This window comes from Cervus elaphus, chromosome X, assembly GCF_910594005.1.
Source record: "Cervus elaphus chromosome X, mCerEla1.1, whole genome shotgun sequence".
NCBI classification, from domain to species: Eukaryota; Metazoa; Chordata; class Mammalia; order Artiodactyla; family Cervidae; genus Cervus; species Cervus elaphus.
In genome coordinates, this window is record NC_057848.1 from 124124991 (window position 1) to 124140582 (window position 15592).

The 15592-nt window shown below is 39.0% G+C and overlaps 1 protein-coding gene across 4 annotated transcripts in view; it reads right to left on the minus strand.

The window, feature by feature from the left end:
- WNK3 (WNK lysine deficient protein kinase 3) overlaps positions 1-15592 on the minus strand; it is a 163873-nt gene that overhangs the window by 86299 nt on the left and 61982 nt on the right. For 2 of the 4 annotated variants that reach the window (XM_043896927.1, XM_043896926.1), the window contains exons 8-10: positions 8707-9001; positions 7697-7890; positions 7454-7603 (exon numbers count right to left, since the gene is read on the minus strand). In XM_043896927.1, the coding sequence (XP_043752862.1) occupies positions 7454-7603; positions 7697-7890; positions 8707-9001 (639 nt within the window). Of the gene's footprint in view, positions 1-7453; positions 7607-7696; positions 7891-8706; positions 9002-15592 lie in introns of all 4 variants that reach the window. The other 2 variants (XM_043896925.1, XM_043896924.1) reach the window with 1 other exon arrangement.

The window sequence follows — 15592 nt, forward strand, 5'->3', positions numbered from 1 at the left end:
CTGCTGATGAGGAAAGAAAGCTGAGTGAGAAGCCTGGCTTCTTGTTAATATGATAGGGAATGCTGTGCAGAGAAGTGTGGGGGCTGGATCTGGGTCTTTGAAGAGGCCTATGAAGGACATTTGCGCTGGGTGTTGAAGCTGTCCTTCCACAACCCTCTGAGATGTAATACTAATTGAATGGGCTTTTAGCTGCTGGTGCCCAAAACTGACATCTGTTTGTTGGCTAGGCTGAATTCTACACATTAAATAAAGGCTCAATAGAATGTGTTTGTGTATCTAAGGTTAATGTTAAATATGACTTATGTCTTTTGTTCCAATGTTGAAGAACCTTGGGGTTGTGTTAAATAAGCTTGTTGCTCAGAAGTCTGCACTACATAAGGTGGTACTGAGTAAAGGTCCTGATCTGCAGTTTGTAATATGTATTTGCTTTCCATCAGAAGAATTTACTTTGTATACTGGCTGGGTGATGAAGGTTGTCTGTTAAGCTGTCTGGATGGTGTAAGCAGTGTGTCCTGAATAAGGGACATACTCAAATGCCTGGTAAGCAGGCTGTTCCATAGGTTTCACAGGGTAAGGTGCTTGGATTATACATTCTGGCTGGTCTGGAAAAAGGAGACCAAACCTGCGGTTGCACTGTATAAATAGGCTTCCCTTGGGCTGGGGCCAAATAAGAGGGCTATGCCACAGGTGGGGCTGGATAAGAAGTCTACAGAATAGGTTGGTTCTGATGCTAGTGGTTGTACAGTGTAAAGAGGATGCTCTGGGGTGGTAGTAAATAAATAGGCTGTGTTGAAGCGTTTATTGGTAAGTCGGCTGTGATGGGTTAAGCAGCTTATTCCTTGGAAGTATCACAAGGGGCAGCTGCTCAGGAGCCTTCAATGGGAAGGATGGCAATTCTGCAGGTGGTCCTGAATAAGTGTGTTGAACAGAATAAGATGGCTGTTCCAGGGGCTGAATGACACTGTCAACTTACATGAGTTTCAGATTTTTCAGAGTATAGCCCCACTGAACATGTTTCTGTGGTGATGCTATTAGGTTGGTGTAAAGTAATTGTGGTTTTCACATTGTTGAACTTTGCTGTTTGATATTGGATACATTCTAAAATGTGGTTATGTTACATATTATTTTAATGCACATTTCTTGCTTTATGTTTTTTTGCTAATGATTTATATATTGATTGCTGTTCATTTTATATTTATTTTAGACTATGGAAATGATATTAGACAAAAAGCAAATTTGAGCAATTTTCTTATTTGAGTTCAAAATAGGTCATAAAGCAGAAGAGACAACTCACAACATCAATGACACATATGGCCCAGGAATCGATAACGAACGTACAGTAGTGGTTCAAGAAGAGATGAGAGCCTTAAAAATGAGGAGCGATCCTCTTACATGAGAAATTGCCAAAGAACTCAATGTCAACCACTCTACAGCCATTCAGCATTTGAAGCAAATAGAAAAGGTGAAAAAAGCTAAGTAAGTGGGTGCCTCATGAGCTGACAGAAAATCAAAAGACTGTCATCATTTTGAATTGTCATCTTTACTTATTCTACATAACAACAATGAACAATTTCTCTATCAGACTGTGATGGGCAACAAAAAGTGAATTTTATATAACAACCAGAAGTGACCAGCTCAGTGTGAAAAGAAGTTCCAAAGCACTTTCCAAAGTCAAATTTGCACCAAAAAAGGGTTGTGGTCAGTTTGGTGGTCAGCTGCCGGTCTGATCCACTACAGCTTTCTGAATCCTGGAAAAACCACTATATCTGAGAAATATGCTCAGCAAATTGATGAGATGCACTGAAAACTGCAACATCTGCAGCCAGCATTGGTCAACAGAAAGGGCCAAATTCTTCTCCATGACAATGCCTGACCACACGTTACACAACCACACTTCAAAACTTGAATGAATTAGACTAGGACATTTTACTTCATCTGCCATATTCTCCTGACCTCTTGCCAACCGACTATCACTTTTCAAGCATCTTGACAACTTTTTGCAGGGAAAATGCTTCCACAACCAGCAGAATGCAAAAAATGATTTCCAAGAGTTCACTGAATCCTGAAGCACAGATTTTTACACTACAAGAATAATCAAACTTATTTCTCTTTAGCAAAAATGTATTGACTGTAATGGTTTATAGTTTGATTAATAAAGATGTATTTGAGTCTAGTTATAATGATTTAAAATTCATGGTCTGAAACCACAATTACATTTGCACCAATCTAATAAAAGATGCTTGCTCCTTGGAAGAAAAGCTACAACAAACCTAGATAGCATATTAAAAAGCAGAGACATCACTTTTCTGACAAAGGTCTGCATAGTCAAAGCTATGTTTTTTCTAGTCGTCACGTACGGATGTGAGAGTTGGACCACAAAGAAAGCTGAGCACCAAAGAACTGATGCTTTTGAAGTGTGGTGCTAGAGAAGACTCTTGAGAGTCCCCTGGACTAAAATGAGATCAAACCAATTAATCTTAAAGGAAATCAGTCCTGAATACTCACTGGAAGGACTGATGCTGAAGCTGAAGCTCCAGTACTTTGGCCACCTGAGGCAAAGAACCAACTCATTGGAAAAGACCCTGATGCTGGGAAACATTGAAGGCAGGAGGAGAAGGGGATGACAGAGGATGGGATGGTTTGATGGCATCATTGACTCAATGGACATGAGTTTGAGCAAACTCTGGGAGATAGTGAAGGACAGGGAAGCCTGGTGTGCTGCAGTCCATGGGGTCACAAAGACAGCTATGACTGAGCCACTGAACAACAATATAATCTTAGTTGTAAAATTAATGGCTGCTGCTGAATAGAGGCTTGGAAACAAGGCTTCTCTAAATGCAGTCTGGCTTTGTGGAACTGAAGAATCTGGAATTACAGACTCCTGGTATACCACTGATTATGGCTAGGATACTGAATGTATCTTTTCTGAAGGTTGATGGGCCCTTGAATACATCTCAATGCAATTAGAAGGGAGCTGAGCTGTACCACCAGCATTCTGTGCACTGCTCACAAGTTGGGCAAAAGAATAACTTGACAAAGCTGGAGGTGATTAACTGATAAGAAACTAGAAATTTGATTGGCATTTGGTAATTTGGTTAATGCCTGATTCCCATTTCAAGGGTCAAGTTCAAGTTGAAGACCAACCATTAGATCCTGGGAAATCATTTGCGAAGCACGCAATGTCCAAGGAGAAATTGTAAACAAGACTGGTTGTGGAACTCCAGTAACTGACAAGTCTAAACTCACAGGTTGAGCTAAAATGTGTACATCTGCTCCAAAACTCAGCTGTAGTTCCTGGTGCTGATGGAAAAAAATTCAAATTACAAATGCATGTACCATGGGAGTTCTCTGATGTCCAATGGTGAGGACTCGGTGCTCTCATTGTCAGGGCCCTGGGCTCAATCCCTGGTTGAACTAAGATGCCACAAGCTGCAGACTGTGGCCAAAAATTTTTTCAATTAAAAATAAAATAAATGTATATACCATGTCCAATTTAATGGGGAGAGTCCCAGACAGAATGATAAGTAAAATAATGCTATGTTGTAAAGATTTGGGGGCTTCCCTGGTGGCTCAGACAATAAAAGAATCTTCCTGCAATGCGGGAGATCTGGGTTCAGTCCCTGGGTGAGGAAGATCACTGGAGAAGGAAGTGGCAACCCACTCCAGTATTCTTGCCTGGAAAATCCCATGGGCAGAGGAGCCTGGCAGGCTACAGTCCATGGGGTCTCAAAGAGTTGGACACAACTGAACGACTAACACACTGTAAAGATTTTAGGAAGTCATCAAAAAGGTGTTGGGTATAGTGTTAGTCCTATAAAAATTCTATTAATAACACCACGAGAAAATGTTAACTAAAGACACTAACAGACTGAGAACAGCCCCCAACAATATATTGCTCATGGCCTCTCATTTACTGAACCTGCCACATAACTCATTCAAACCATGGCAGAAATTCAGAGTAACTGAATCTGACACCTTCACACACCAGAAAGTGGAAGTTCTAAGAGAAAGCTCAAAAGGATTTTAATATCATAGCTAAAAGGAACAAAGAAGGTCTCTCAAGAGGAGAGGAGAGAGTTGGTTGAATATATATAGGCTGGCTCTAATAATTCCTAGAACTTAAATGACCAGGTTTATGAAAAGACCCCCACTGGTCAAACTGCTTGCTTATGTGGATTCTAAATATTATGTGAAAAAGGCAGGCTACAAAATAGTATGTATGTGATATACATATGTATGTATAAACAAAGTTATACATGTATACCCAGAAAAAAAGACAAATCTAGAGTTCATTTATTCATAAGATTTAATGACAGAAGTTCAGTTCAGTCGCTCAGTTGTGTCCGACTCTTTGCGACCGCATGAATCACAGCACGCCAGGCCTCCCTGTCCACCACCAACTCTCGGAGTCCAATCAAACCCATGTCCATTGAGTCGGTGATGCCATCCAGCCATCTCATCCTCTGTCGTCCCCTTCTCCTCCTGCCCTCAATCTTTCCCAGCATCAGGGCCTTTTCAAATGAGTCAGTTCTTTGCATCAGATGGCCAAATTATTGGAGTTTCAGCTTCAACATCAGTCCTTCCAATGAACACTCAGGGCTGGTCTCCTTTAGGATGGACTGGTTGGATCTCCTTGCAGTCCAAGGGACTCTCAAGAGTCTTCTCCAACACCACAGGTCAAAAGCATCAATTCTTCAGCGCTCAGCTTTTTTTATAGTCCAACTCTCACATCCATACATGACCAGTGGAAAAAACCATAGCCTTGACTAGATGGACCTTTGTTGGCAAAGTAATGTCTCTGCTTTTCAATGTTGTCTAGGTTGGTCATAACTTTCGTTCCAAGGAGTAAGCGTTTTTAATTTCATGGCTGCAATCACATTTGCGGTGATTTTGGAGCCCAGAAAAATAAAGTCTGACACTGTTTCTCCATCTATTTGCCATGAAGTGATGGGACCAGATGCCATGATCTTAGCTTCCTGAATGTTGAGCTTTAAGCCAACTTTTTCACTCTCTTTCACTTTCATCAAGAGGCTCTTTAGTCCTTCTTCACTTTCTGCCATAGGGTGGTGTCATCTGCATATCTGAGGTTATTGATATTTCTCCCGGCAATCTTGATTCCAGCTTGTGCTTCATCCAGATCAGTGTTTCTCATGATGTACTCTGCATATAAGTTAAATAAGTAGGGGGACAATATACACCCTTGATGTACCTCCTTCTCCTATCTGGAACCAGTCTGCTGTTCTATGTCCAGTTCTAACTGTTCCTTCCTGACCTGCATACAGGTTTCTCAAGAGGGAGGTCAGGTGATCTGGTATGCCCATCTCTTTCAAAATTTTCCACAGTTTATTGTGATCCACACAGTCAAAGGCTTTGGCATAGTCAATAAAGCAGAAATAGATGTTTTTCTGGAACTCTCTTGTTTTTTTGATGATCCAGCAGATGCTGGCAATTTGATCTCTGGTTCCTCTGCCTTTTCTAAAACCAGCTTGAACATCTGGAAGCTCACGGTTCACATATTGCTGAACTCTGCATTCAAATGTGTGTATCTTTCCTTTTCTCCTTTGCTTTTCACTTCTCTTCTTTTCACAGCTGTTTGTAAGGCCTCCTCAGACAGCCATTTTGCTTTTTTGCATTTCTTTTTCTTGGGGATGGTCTTGATTCCTGTCTCCTGTACAATGTCATGAACATCCGTCCATAGTTCATCAGGCTCTCTGTCTATGAGATCTAGTCCCTTAAATCTATTTCTCACTTCCACTGTATAGTCATAAGGGATTTGATTTAGGTCATACCTGAATGGTCTAGTGGTTTTCTCCACTTTCTTCAATTTCAGTCTGCATTTGGCAATAAGGAGTTCATGATCTGAACCAGAGTCAAATCTAGAGTCTCTACCCCCAAATATAAATTATAATTTATTTCTAACTGGAGAGATAGTAGATGATTTTTACTGTCTTCTTTATAACTTTGTAGGCTTTATTTTAAATAGGTAAAATACACTTTCATAAATTTTTAACTTTTTCAAAATATACATACCTGTATATTTATGTTGTTGAACCTAAGTTATTATTAATAATTTAAGCATCCATCCAACACACTTTGCATTATCGTCTTAAAAAGAGATAAACCCAACCACAACATGAACTCAAGAATGAACATATACCATATAAGCTACAAACACTAGCCAAACACCATGTACTGTCAACTATAGCAGATTAAATATATCCCCAGCAGATTTTAAATGCATCTGGCATTTGTCAAGTATGTGTATGTTTTCCCCTACAAGATTGAGCTTCTTGAGGGTAAGGACAATATTTTATCTTATTTTACATCCCCAGAGATGGCGGTTATTAAAAGTGTGTTGATGAACTATGACTGACTATGTACTAATCTCTTAAAACCAACATATGCACCAGCTGCTAACTAAGTCATATACAGAGAATGCCTAGGAACTCAGACCAGCTCATTCCCAAACAGAGAAGACACACACAGGGGATAGTGAAGTTGAGAAAAGAAAATGGGATGGCAAAGAAAAGCCCAACCATGTATCCAAAGTCTATAACCTAGGAAACCAGGATATAGTACTGATATATGAACACTCAGAAAGACTGTGCACTCATTGTCAGAAATGAGTAATGTTGGCTTCAAGAGTCTAAATGAAAAAAACATTTTCTTCTACAGAAATAAATGTGAACAAAACAAGTCAAGAATTTAGATCAAAGTGCTAAAAATTATAACAGTCTATGAAACACTATTTCTAATTAACTACAAAAGACATCCCTCCACATTCAAATCAGGCTGAAAAGTCCAACACAAAAAACAAACCAAGAAAAAGGGATTAGAGTCCTAAATAAATTTTTTATCCGTATATGGAATTCTCAGTTTCTTTTCCAATTATATAAGCAGTGTCTCAAGATTCTAGTTACACAGTATTAGGCACATCCTCAAGATGAATGTCTTAAGTGAAGGAAAATATAAACAACTTTAAGCTTTCAGTGACTTTTATATAAACTAGGATGAATCTATGTAAGAGAGCCTTCGCCTGTCAGAAAATCTGTGCTGTGCTTAGTTGCTCAGTCATGTCTGACTCTTTGTGAACCCAAGGACTGTAGCCTGCCACGCTCCTCTGTCCATGGGGATTCCCCAGGCAAGAACATTATAGTGGGTTGCCATGCTCTCCTCCAGGGGATCTTCCCATCCTAGGGATCGAACCCAGGTCTCCCATACTGCAGGCAAATTCTTTACCACCTGAGCCACCAGAGCAGCCCAAGAATACTGGAGTGTGTAACCTATTCCTTCTCCAGGGAATTTTCCTGATCCAGGAATCGAACTGGGGTCTCCCACATTGCAGGTGGATTCTTTACCAGCTGAGATACCAGGGAAGCCCAAGCTACCAGGAAAGTCCTAGCCAGTGTTAAATATGTTTAACTGAATACAGAGGCTCTAAAATGTATCTTACCTTTATCTGTGAGGCCTTTGAGACAATTAAAGGCAAAACCTGGGGTTGTGAGACAACTGGAGGTCCAAAGACATGTACAGGCAAAACAGTGGACTGACCTTGAACCAAAGGCAAAATCTGGGGCTGAGTCAGCTTTGGCTGCTTCTGCAACTGCTAAATAAGAACAAAAAGATTAAAGATAAATTCTCCCATCTACAGTAAATATACTGATGATATATTTAAAAGTATAACAGTTCATCTCACCCCTGAAATCTGCTGGTAATGTCCCACTAGTTGCTGGGATGAATAAATTTTCTCCAGAACATTTATTTCGGTCTGCGGCAAGTTAGAAACCATTTGAGAGCCCATAATTTGGTCTGAGGAGTAGGCTACAGTGGGCTGATTTGAAGTATCTGAGTGTAAAGCTGATCCTGCTCCTGCCTCAGACAAATTGTCACCTATGACCAAAAAAATAAGGTAGAAGGGAAAAACTCAAAACACAAGGTCCAGATGGCATAGGAAATGGTAAGCACTCCTTTTTTTTCTTTCTTACTCTGACAACCTGAAACAGCTTCAAATAAGATATGTACACTGCAGAATTAATCAAAAACCATCATGTAAACTTTCCATGCTGATATTATGGTATAACTAAAATTTTATTAGTAAAGCAAAACTACAAAGAATTACATAAAAGTTAACTCAATCTGCTGGCCATTTCATGCATATCCTAACTAATCTATGTGTGCCAATAGGATTTCAGTTAATTTTAAGTGGCATATTCTCATTTTCACAGAACTTGGCTACAAAATAATGCTGCCTTTATAGAAAACGGGTTATTACTATGAAAACACTATGTCCTTCTAGAGAAGAGAATGCATTACAGCCAGAAAAATTAGACAAACTGTTAATTTATACTTGAGTCTAAAATACAAAGGTCTTATAATCTAGAAAATTTCCTCTTGAAAAATAAGTTCTATCTTTAGATTCATATTTTCTTTACTAAAAGATTCATGTTAGACCCTTCAAAATGGTAAAAAGATTTTTTTTTAATGGTAAAAAGATTATAATCCTTACTCAACTCATACCTTGGACAAGTCACTTAACAGAACAGTTTCTTAATTTTAAAGTAAGGAAACTAGCTGGCTTTTCTAGGGATTTTGGAAAAGGATTAATGAAAGGACAGATAACAAAATCCTTTGAAACATACAAAAGTACTATTTAAAGATAACGGAATACAATTACATGTTTCCTTTCATATATTATAACTGTGTCACCTGTAACAGAGGAGCAATGATGCTGTGGTTTTCTTTGTAGAAGCTGTTGTCGCACATGTTGATCAACTTCAGTTTCTTCACATTCCGCCCCAGTATGCTGAACAGGAGGAGGGGGCAAAGATGTATTTTGGGGCTGAGCAAGTACATTCCCTAAAGACTTGCACTGGGAATCCCTGCGTTCTTCCAAACAGCCAGCTGGCTTCTTCTCCCTTGTCTTCTTTATCAGGGTCACACGGTCTCTAATGGACTTAGCAACAGCTTTGGAATCACTTTCATGGAAGAATCCTGACTTGACCTATAAACAAAATATAATAGGCAAATCAGATCTTTTATTTCAATTAATTACTTAATTTTTTATTGAAGGATAATTGCTTTACAGAATTTTGCTGTTTTCTCTCAAACCTCAACATGAATCAGCCATAGGTATACAGATATCCCCTCCCTTTTGAACCTCCCTCCCATCTCCTTCCCCATCCCACCCCTCTAGGTTGATACAGAGCCCCTGTTTGAGTTTCCTGAGCCATACAGCAAACTCCCAATGGCTATCTATTTTACATATGGTAATGTAAGTTTCCATGTTATTCTTTCCATACATCTCACCCTCTCCTCGCCTCTCCCCAAGTCCCTAAGTCTATTCCCTATGTCTGTTCCTCCATTGTTGCCCTCTAAGTAAATTCTTCAGTATCATTTTTCTAGATTCTGTATATATACATTAGAATATGATATTTGTCTTTCTCTTTCTGACTTATTTCACTCTGTATAATAGGTTCTAGGTTCATCCACCTCATTAGAACTGACTCAAATGTGTTTCTTTTAATGTTTGAGTAATATTCCATTGTGTATATATACCACAATTTCTTTATCCATTCATCTATTGATGGACATCTAGGTTGCTTCCATGTTCTAGCTATTGTAAACAGTGCTGCAATGAACAATGGGATACATGTCTCTCTTTCAATTTTGGTTTCCTCAGGGTGTATGCCCAGGAGTGGGATTGCTGGGTCATATGGTGGTTTTATTCCTAGTTTTAAAAGGAATCTCCATACTGTCTTCCATAGTATGGAAGTACATTCCCACCAACAGTGCAAGAGTGTTCCCTTTACTCCACACCCTTTCCAGCATTTATTGTTTGTAGACTTTTTGACGAGGGCCGTTCTGACCCGTATGAGGTGATATCTCATTGTAGTTTTGATTTGCATTTCTCTACTAATGAGTGATGTTGAGCATCTTTTCATATGTTTGTTAGCCATCTATATGTCTTCTTTGGAAAAATGTCTGCTTAGGTCTTTTTTCCCACTTTTTGATTCAGTTCAGTTCAGTCACTCAGTCGTGTCTGACTCTTTGAGATCCCATGAACCGCAGCACGCCAGGCCTCTCTGTCCATCACCAACTCCCAGAGTCCACCCAGACCCATGTCCACTGAGTTGGTGATGCCATCCAACCATTTCATCCTCTGTCATCCCCTTCTCTTCCTGCCCTCAATCTTTCCCAGCATCAGGGTCCTTTCAAATGAGTCAGCTCTTCGCATCAGGTGGCCAAAGTATTGGAGTTTCAACTTTTTGATTGGGTTGTTTGTTTTTCTGGTGTTGAGTTGTATGAGCTGTTTGTATATTCTGGAAATTAATCCTTTGTCAGTTGTTTCATTTGCTCTTATTTTCTCCCATTCTGAGGGTTGTCTCTTCACCTTGCTTATAGTTTCCTTTGCTCTGCAAAAGCTTTTAAGTTTAATCAGGTCCCACTTGTTTACTTTTGTTTTTATTTCCATTACTCTAGGAGGTGGGTCATAGAGGATCTTGCTTTGATTTATGTCACTGAGAGTTCTGCCTATATTTTCCCATAAGAGTTTTATAGTTTCTGGTCTTACCTTTACATCTATAATCCATTTTGAGTTTATCTTTGTGTATGGTGTTAGGAAGTGTTCTAATTACATTCTTCTACATGTAGCTGTCCAGTTTTCCCAGCACCATTTATTGAAGAGGCTGTCTTTGCCCCCATTGTATATTCTCGCCTTTTTTTATCAAAAATAAGGTACCCATAGGTGCATGGGTTTATTTCTGGACTCTCTGTCTTGTTCCATTGGTCTATATTTCTGTTTTTGTGCCAGTATCATACTGCCTTGATGACTGTAGCTTTGTAGTATAACCTGAAGTCAGGAAGCTTGATTCCTCCAGCTCCATTCTTCTTTCTCAAGACTGCTTTGGCTATTTGGGGTCTTTTGTGATTCCATATGAACTGTGAAATTTTTTGCTCTAGTTCTGTGAAAAATGCCATTGGTAATTTGATAAGGATTGCACTGAATCTGTAGATTGTGTTTGGTAGTATAGGCATTTTCACAATATTGATTCTTCCTACCCAGAAACATGGAATATCTCTCCATCTGTTTATATCGTATTTGATTTCTTTCATTAGTGTCTTATAATTTTCTGTGTACAGTTCTTTTGTCTCCTTAGGTAAGTTTATTCCCAGATATTTAATTCTTTTTGTTGCAATAGTGAACGGGATTGATTTCTTAATTGCTATTTCTGATGTTTCATTGTTAGTATATAGAAATGCAAGTGATTTCTGTGTATTGATTTTGTATCCTGCAACTTTTCTAAATTCACTGATTAGCTCTACTAATTTTCTGATACTATCTTTAGGGTTTTCTATGTACAGTATCATGTCATCTGCAAACAGTGAGAGCTTTACTTCTTTTCCAATCTGGATTCCTTTATTTCTTTTTCTTCTCTGATTGCTGAAGCTAGGACTTCCAGAACTATGTTCAATAATAGTGGGGAAAGTGGACACCCTTGTCTTGTTCCTGATCTTAGGGGAAAAGCTTTCAGGTTTTCACCATTGAGAAGAATGTTTGCTGTAGGCTTATCATATAAAGCTTTACTATGTTGAGGTAGGTTTCTTCTATGCCCATTTATTAAAGAGTTTTAATCATAAATGGGTGCTGAATATTGTCAAAGGCTTTTTCTGCATCTATTGAGATGATCATATGGTTCTTCTCTTTCAATTTCTTCATATGGTGTATCACACTGATTGATTTTCGTATATTGAAGAATCCTTGCATTCCTGGAATAAACCCAACTTGATCATGGTGTATGAGCTTTTTGATGTGTTGCTGAATTCTGTTTGCTAAAATTTTGTTGAGGATTTTTGCATCTATGTTCATCAGTGATATTGGCCTGTAGTTTTCTTTTCTGTGTTGTCTTTGTCTGGTTTTGGTGTCAGGCTGATGGTGGCCTCGTAGAATGAATTTAGAAGTGTTCCTTCCTCAGCAATTTTTTGAAAGAGCTTTAGAAGAATAGGCATTAGATCTTCTCTAAATGTTTGATAGAATTCTCCTGTGAAGCCATCTGGTCCTGGGATTTTGTGTTTTGAGAGATTTTTGATCACAGCTTCAATTTCGGTGCACATAATTGGGTTGTTCATCATTTCTATTTCTTCCTGGTTCAGTCTTGGAAGACTGACCTTTTCTAAGAATCTGTCCATTTCTTCCAGAGTATCTATTTTATTGCCATATAGTTGTTCATAATAGTGTCTTATAATCCTTTGTATTTCCTCACTGTCCTAACGTCTCCTTTTTCATTTATAATTTTGTTGACCTGATTCTTCTCTTTTTTTTTCCTTGATGAGTCTGGCTAAGGGTATGTCAATTTTGTTTATTTTCTCAAAGAACCAGCTTTTACTTTTATTAATCTTTACTATTGTCTTTTTCATTTCTTTTTCATTTATCTATGCTCGGGAATTTACAATTTCTCTCCTTCTACTAATTTTGGGGTTTTGTTCTTCTTTTTCCAGTTGCTTTAGGTGTAAAGTTAGGTTGTCTATTCGATGTTTTTCTTCTTTCTTGAGGTAGGATTGTATTGCTATAAACTTCCCTCTTAGAACTGCTTTTGCTATATCCCACAGGTTTTGAGTTGTCATGTTTTCTTTGTCATTTGTTTCTAGAAATTTTACAATTTCCCTTTTGATTTCTTTAGTAACCTACTGGTTATTTAGAAACATATTGTTTAATCTCCATGTGTTTGTGTTTCTTACAGCTTTCTCCTTGTAACTGATATCTAATCTCATAGTGTTGTGGTCAGAGAAGATGCTTGATACAATTTCAATTTTCTTAAAAAACACATCTTTAACATTTAAGATTTTTACTTTTATTTTTTACTAGCAGAGTTATTTTCCTAACCAAAATTCCAAATGCCATTAAAAAATAGTTAATTTGTTTCTATGTTCTTTCTTTCTTTGGCATTGGAATGAAAACTGACCTTTTCCAGTCCTGTGGCCACTGCTGAGTTTTCCAAATGTGCTGGCATATTGAGTGCAGCACTTTCACAGCATCATCTTTCAGGATTTGAAATAGCTCAACTGGAATTCCATCACCTCCACTACCTATGTTTGTAGTGATGCTTCCTAAGGCCCACCTGACTTCACATTCCAGGATGTCCGGCTCTAGGTGAGTGAGAGTGATCACACCTTTGTGATTATCTCGGTCGTGAAGATCTTTTTTGTACAGTTCTTTTGTGTATTCTTGCCAACTCTTCTTAATATCTCCTGCTTCTGTTAGGTCCATACCATTTCTGTCCTTTATTGAGCCCATCTTTGCATGAAATGTTCCCTTGTATCTCTAATTTTCTTGAAGAGATCTCTAGTCTTTCCCATTCTATTGTTTTCCTCTATTTCTTTGCATTGATCGCTGAGGAAGGCTTTCTTATCTGTCCTTGCTATTCCTTGGAACTCTGCATTCAAATGGGAATATCTTTCCTTTTCTACTTTGCTTGTCACTTCTCTTCTTTACACATCTCTTTGTAAGGCCTCCTCAGACAGCCATTTTGCTTTTTTGCACTTCTTTTTCTTGGGGATGGTCTTGATTCCTGTCTCCTGTACAATGTCATGAACCTCCGTCCATAGTTCATCAGGTACTCTGTCTATCATATCTAGTTCCTTAAATCTATTTCTCACTTCCACTGTATAGTCATAAGGGATTTGATTTAGGTCATACCTGAAAGGAAAAGGTCATTTTTCATTCCAATCCCAAAGAAAAATAATGCCAAAGAATGCTCAAACTACCACACAATTGCACTATCTCACACGCTAGTAAAGTGATGCTCAAAATTCTCCAAGCCAGGCTTCAGCAATATGTGAACCATACTTTCAGATGTTCAAGCTGGTTTTAGAAAAGGCAAAGGAACCAGAGATCAAATTGCCAACATCCGCTGGATCATTGAAAAAGCAAGAGAGTTCCAGAAAAACATCTATTTCTGCTTTATTGACTATGCCAAAGCCTTTGACTGTGTGGATCACAGTAAACTGTGGAAAATTCTGAAAGGGATGGGCATACCAGACCACCTGACCTGCCTCTTGAGAAACCTGTATACAGGTTAGGAAGCAACAGTTACAACTGGACATGGAACAACAGACTGGTTCCAAATAGGAAAAGAAGTATGTCAAAGCTGTATATTGTCACCCTGCTTATTTAACTTATATGCAGAGTACATCATGAGAAACACTGGGCTGGATGAATCACAAGCTGGAATCAGGATTGCTGGGAGAAATATCAATAACCTCAGATATGCAGATGACACCACCCTTATGGCAGAAAGTGAAGAGGAACTAAAGAGCCTCTTGATGAAAGTGAAAGAGGAGAGTGAAAAAGTTGGCTTAAAGCTCAACATTCAGGAAACTAAGATCATGGCATCCGGTCCCATCACTTCATGGCAAATAGATGGGGAAACAGTGGAAACAGTGGCTGACTTTATTTTTCTGGGCTCCAAAATCACCGCAAATGGTGATTGCAGCCATGAAATTAAAAGACGCTTACTCCTTGGAACGAAAGTTATGACCAATCTAGACAGCATATTAAAAATCAGAGACATTACTTTGTCAACAAAAGTCTGTCTAGTAAAGGCCATGGTTTTTCCAGTGTTCATGTATGGGTGTGAGAGTTGGACTATAAAGAAAGCTGAGTGCAGAAAACTGATGCTTTTGACCTGTGGTGTTGGAGAAGACTCTTGAGAGTCCCTTGGACTGCAAGGAGATCCAACCAGTCCATCCTAAAGGAGATCGGTCCTGGGTGTTCATTGGAGGGACTGATGTTGAAGCTGAAACTCCAATACTTTGGCCACCTGATGCGGAGAGCTGACTCATTTGAAAAGACCCTAATGTTGGGAAAGATTGAGGGCCAGAAGACAAGGGGACGACAGAGGATGAGATGGTTGGATGTCATCACCGACACAATGGACATGGGTTTGTGTGGACTCCGGGAGTTGGTGATGGACAGGGAGGCCTGGCGTGCTGCGGTTCATGCGGTCGCAAAGAGTCAGACACGACTGAGCGACTGAACTGAACTGAATGTTCTTTCTTAATCAGACATGTACAAATGCCAGAGCCTTGAATAGGAAAAAAATTACTAGGCTCCAGAGACATAATTGCCTAAGCTGGTCCTTTTTCCTATAAGCACACAGAAGCTGGTGGTAACAGATGTATAAAAACTTAATTTCAAATGAAATAAAGAGGTAGAAATAAGCTGCTGCAAAAGCCCTAAAGGAGCATAAGCCTTTCTAGTGAAGGTAGAGAAAGAATCACAGAAGAAGGTAAAGTCTGACCTGGATTAAATAAAACAAGGAACTTGAAGGCTACTGAGGCAGAGGTAGATGAAGTCCAGAAATCAGCACTCTAGGCAGAGCAAGTATGCTCATAGCAAAGTGCTATATCTTACTAGGTGTTAGTAGAGTAACATGAGAGATGTTAAGGGCTTGTTGTCTAAAAGGAACAGGGATGAGTAGCAGAGATAATGACCTGAAGAGGTGTCATAGCATATCCTTCTCAGTTCTACAATCTGTATCTTAAAGCATGTCTCAAGGTTCTACACATTTGGGGAAATTTTGTCATAGTGGAAAAA